This window comes from Montipora foliosa, chromosome 3, assembly GCF_036669935.1.
Source record: "Montipora foliosa isolate CH-2021 chromosome 3, ASM3666993v2, whole genome shotgun sequence".
Taxonomy (NCBI): Eukaryota; Metazoa; Cnidaria; class Anthozoa; order Scleractinia; family Acroporidae; genus Montipora; species Montipora foliosa.
In genome coordinates this window covers 43,297,442-43,302,441 of record NC_090871.1, presented here as the reverse complement: position 1 = coordinate 43,302,441, position 5,000 = coordinate 43,297,442, and the positions used below count along the sequence as shown (strand labels likewise).

At 37.7% G+C, this 5,000-nt stretch overlaps 2 protein-coding genes across 2 annotated transcripts in view; both read right to left on the bottom strand.

The window, feature by feature from the left end:
• The window catches only part of LOC137995916 (P2X purinoceptor 7-like), a 1,471-nt gene extending 384 nt beyond the window's left edge, over positions 1-1,087 (bottom strand). Inside the window, exons 1-2 of the mRNA XM_068841368.1 lie at positions 891-1,087; positions 1-34 (exon numbers count right to left, since the gene is read on the bottom strand). The exon at positions 1-34 is cut by the window's left edge and continues 384 nt beyond it. Of these exons, the coding sequence (XP_068697469.1) occupies positions 1-34; positions 891-1,087 (231 nt within the window). The remainder of the gene's footprint in view (positions 35-890) is intronic.
• The window catches only part of LOC137994864 (uncharacterized), a 21,467-nt gene continuing 17,316 nt past the window's right edge, over positions 850-5,000 (bottom strand). Inside the window, exon 6 of the mRNA XM_068840456.1 lies at positions 850-4,086. Within this exon, the coding sequence (XP_068696557.1) occupies positions 3,794-4,086 (293 nt within the window). The 3' untranslated portion in view covers positions 850-3,793. The remainder of the gene's footprint in view (positions 4,087-5,000) is intronic.

Here is a 5,000-nt window from a genome sequence, read left to right as displayed (position 1 = left end):
TCTGTGTAGTATTTGGCAATTTCCACATGTACACCTAAAGTAAATAAGCTTTGTTTGACTTGGATTTATTGCACAGTAAAAGCATAAGTACCTACCCCAAACTTTTCAGGTTACCTTAGAAGGTTCTTTAATATTTAATGTCTAAAAATCCGAACTGTAGTTAGCTATGCAACATGTTCTGTCTGTAATACTTTCTTTATAGATTAAAAGGTCGCTGCAAACCTATCCTTTCGTTGAAAGATAGAAGAATATAATATGAAATTACAATATTTTAACGTTCTGATTGCGATAGAAAACAGTCTTAAATGCGCTTTTCTCTGATTTCCCACCAAGAACCGGACCCATTTTCAAGCTCAAACACTGCTCAGGTTAACAGAACAAACATACAGGTTACCAATAATGACTAAAATAAAAGTTATTTTTTGTCCTTTTAGAGGTATCGATGACAATCGTTCCTTTTTTAAAAAAGTACGTTAGCTTAAAAATTTTGTGTCACAATCTTGCTGCGATTCCACAAAACATGTAGTATATTACGTTGTTGATAAGAACAAGGATTCAATAGAATTACAGAATCATGGTATACTCGACTTTACTACAAGAGGGTGATTTTAAACTGGATTAGTAACATCTATAAAATATAGCATAGCAGTGGATATTGCCTCTCTAAATGCTCGTGAGATCACAATAGCTATGAATACAGCGAACAAAAACATACAAGAGTGATTTTCTTTTTATTCTGTCTTTATTGTTTATTTACAATTCTCGAGCGCGTGAGCGTTTGATCTTCACAGCATTTCCAAAACATCAAAGGCCGTTTGATTCATGGTTTGCCTCTACGAATCGGTTAAATTGCATTGTTTAAGTCACAAAATATATCTAGAAACCCTCACCAGTCCAGATTTCTGACACGAAAATTTTCATCGTCGCGTTGACGCTCCCCTACTAATTCTCCTTCTTCCACATTTTCTTCGCTGGAAGAAAACTCTGGTTCGAACTGGTACGGCCGAATCACGTTTTCAGGCATACTTTCATCGTCAATAGAAAGACTTGATTGAGATGAATGTGAAGAGGTTTCGTCGTCAGACATTTCGGCGCGACTGGAACTAGACAAGCTCAATTTACTCACTTCGGCAAGCTCGCAAGACTGCTCAAGCAAAACACAAGGGACGCGTAAGCCCTTCGCTTGGTCCCTTCACGATTTGACGTCACATCTTAATCCGCTGGCCGTTTAAGCTCCCGCGATGAAAAGGCAACATGGCGGGTGCAGTCCGAAGCTTTGGACCGATTTTTTCATAAAATCATTCATCGTCGATATAAATTATCCCTGTAAAATTAATCCATCCAATGTCAACATCAATACAAAAAATAGTTAAAATTAGCCTTGAGTTCCCCTTTAATAGAATATAAATTCGTCTGAGTTAAATTCGACGATAACGCGACGTATAAACTAGGCCTAAGCTGACAAAATGACAGATTGTTGATAAGGCTTTCAGGGTACTTGTGGTTCGCAAACATCAACTTAAGGTGGCTGAACACAGTTTTCAATACCTGTTTCATTTGCCTTTTTCTCTAAAACCCTTGATCCCTTGGTCGCCAAAAATGGTAGCAAGTTAACAACACGAACTTCGGTTTTTTGATAGTTAAGCTGACATGACGTATATGCCGTTGCCATGGCAAAATGAATAAATATAAACAGGCCTGTAAAAACGGTTTTGTTTATTTGCAGAAAATCTGGTCGTTAGATTTTCTTTATAATTTGCATGCAACAAGCTTGTAACGATGCTCACAAGTTAACACTATTTTACTAATAATTTGATAGAGAGATCTTTAACTATCCCTTGTTGAAGGTTCACTGCGGAATGTCTAGAATTTCCTTTGTTAACGTTCAATTTTTTTTAATACTCCAGTTACTTATTTCCTAAAGTATTTTCTTGCCAAATTTCGTTAAATTCTAACGAGTGGTTCTCGAGAAATAGGCGTATTTCCATGAAAGCTATTCCGCATTCAATCGCAATTTTTTAACTTACTACGCATGCGCTGCATTTAGTTGGATTCTTTCGATCTACGAATTGCGGAGTTCTTTGCATCGTTACCTTTTATAACATAAATTTCTCATAAAATACTAAAACCATAAAAAGACTTTGTTCAATTGTGAGGAAAAATAGTACAGATAGCAGAAGCATTGAGCAAATAAGATGATTGCTGTATTGAAGCCATGTTTATGTTTTTTGCAATCCTTGCGCGCGTTGCATTGTGTTAGCAAGAGCGCACGCGAAAACTGTGTTCGGCCACCTTAAGGTGATCATGTTCAGTTGTGAAAGATTTCTATATCAATGACGGGCTATTCATCGAATGGTAAACACCTCTAATTAGGTATGAAATATGACTTACAACAACAACAAAAAGCAACGTGAATGTAGAAATGCCGTTAAACTCTGCAAATTTTAATTCAAAAGCGTTAAAATACAAAATCACAAGTCCTACAAAATAATCTTGGTCAGGAAAAAATACAGTCCAATTTGAAATTCCTTAATCTGTTGCTGTTGTCATCGTATTACTCGATGAAATTAAACGCCGTCCTCATTGGATAATTAATTAATGTGACGACTACTCGACCCTGAAAACCAGTAAATTCTGTGTTTCAAACTATTCACATTCAAGCAAACTGTGAGAACGAAATTTTCTTGCTTGACTTATGTGCTGTCTCATACCATGTTCACACGAACTCAACCGGTTCAACTAGATGAAAATTCTAACTAAACCAAGGGCGTATTTCATTCTGACAAACTTTCTGTGAGAAAAGTCAAATTGAACGGTCCTTTTGTCAGTCAGAAAAGAGTCTTTCGTCATTTAATAGGATCACCTTCCTTGTCACTTGAAAACCTGGTTGTTCTGATGTTCCAGTGGTATTTAACATTCTAGCCCAATCGAATTTCTTTTTTTTTTTCAAAAAAAGAAATAGCTTCAAACGTACTTCTCTTTTCTGTTTATGAAGCATTTGCTTAATGATATTACAATCGGAATGCGCGATACAGAACTATTCTGTCGCGGAAGCAAAAAAAATTCTCATCAGTCAATCTGACAAACACCACACACACTTTCAAATCTCTGTTATTTGTGGAGTGAAAAGAGGACTAGTCTAGTCTACGGTGCTTTTTAAAGGGACATCTACATCTTCTCCCCTTTTTCGTAAGAGACAAGTGTCTCTGCTCTCCCTTTTTAATCTTGATTTTGTCCGCCGTTCAATTCTTTTTTCCGCCGCTCACTTTTTTTCCTGCCGCTCACTATTTTTTTCCTGACGCTCATTTTAATTTTTTTAATTTGCGGCTCACTTTTTTTGGAAACAAAGACCCCTTGGAAACAAAGACCCCTAAGACTCGAAAACGAAGAAAGTAACCCAAAACCCTCAATTTGGCTAACCCTAGGCCTAACTAGGCCTAAAGTTTGGTTTGAGGCCTAGGGTTAGCCAAATTGAGGGTTTTAGATTAATTTCTTCGTTTTCGAATATAAGGGTCTTAGGGGTCTTAGGGGTCTCAGGGTTCTTTGTTTTCAAGACACCCGAAAAAGAGTGAGCGGGAAAAAAAGGTGCGTAGAGAAAAAAAAAAACAGAAAAAAAAGTAGTGAGTGGCGAAAGAACAAGTGACCTGCAAGCAAAAATGAGCGGCGAAAAAATTGTGAGTGGCAGAAAAAAATGGAGCAGCAGACATAATCAAGATTAAGAAAGAGAGAAGAGACACTTGTCTCTTACGAAAAAGGAGAGAAGAAATAGATGTCCCTTTAAAAGCACCGTACTCTAGTCTGATCCATTCGGCAGTGGGCATATGAAATTGCAGCACGCGGGAGTCGCGAAGGTGATATGAAATTCCTCGCATTCCCAATGTATCCTTACTTTAGCATGATTGCATGAAATGTAAAAATAGAAACTCCCAGAATTAACACGACAACTTAGATCCCAATCTGCTGCCATGCACTCTGCTACTGCAGCAAGTATGCGCTGGTGGTTGCACATCGTGAAGTTCCTCATGATCCTCGGTTTGATCACGTGCCGTATTTGTCTGACACCTGTTCTTGGTTGATGCCAAATGACTGCAAAACAAAAGAAACTGAATAATGTTAAATTGTGGGCTTTTTCGTGGGTGTATTGCAGATCATTTATCAGGTTCAACAGTAAACAAATAAACTATATAGATATATATACGCTTTGTACAAATAGCGATAGCGAACTATTAACTGATCCATTTTGAATGAAAAACATGTAAAGCCGTTAGTGGGAATAGAACCCGCGTCCCCCTGGTTACTAGTCGGGTGTGCTAACCACTGAACCATCGCGACAACCCTGCTGTCAACAGAGCAATTAGTGAGGTTATTGGTTAGCCAAGGAGTTCCCCGGCGTTTCAACCGTTCAGGAACAGGACATACATCGGATCATCCGAGGATGATTCATAGGCTTCCAGCTAATAATAAATTATATTTTTTGAATCAACAAGCTAGTAGGATCCGAAGGATAAAACACTCATATTACTTAACATGAATTACACGAAAGTTTAGAAAGTGTAGAGAGGGTTCGTCTCAGTCAATTGCTGTACCAACAGCGGGATTTTTCACTTGTGATAAAACCAGATGCGATCTTTGTAAGAACTTCTTTGTCAACTCCCAAACTATTTCTAGCGCACAAACTGAATCGAATGTGATCTATTTTTGTTCATTGCAAGAAATGCAATCTCCAATATGTCGGCTCAACTACAACGGAATTTAAGGTTAGATTTAGAAATGAAAACTAACAAAAAGACTTGCGAAGTCGCCACACTCTTTAAGCGAACTCCACATGTGTTATCGGACTTTACATTTCAATGTATTGACCAAATCCAAACCAGTACGTCCGAAAACACTGAGAATTTACTTATTACAAAAGAAGCACGATACCTGAGTGAGCAGTTATTTTCCCTTTCACCTTATGGGCTTAATAAAAGACAAGAATTTCATTCAAAAAATCGCACCCA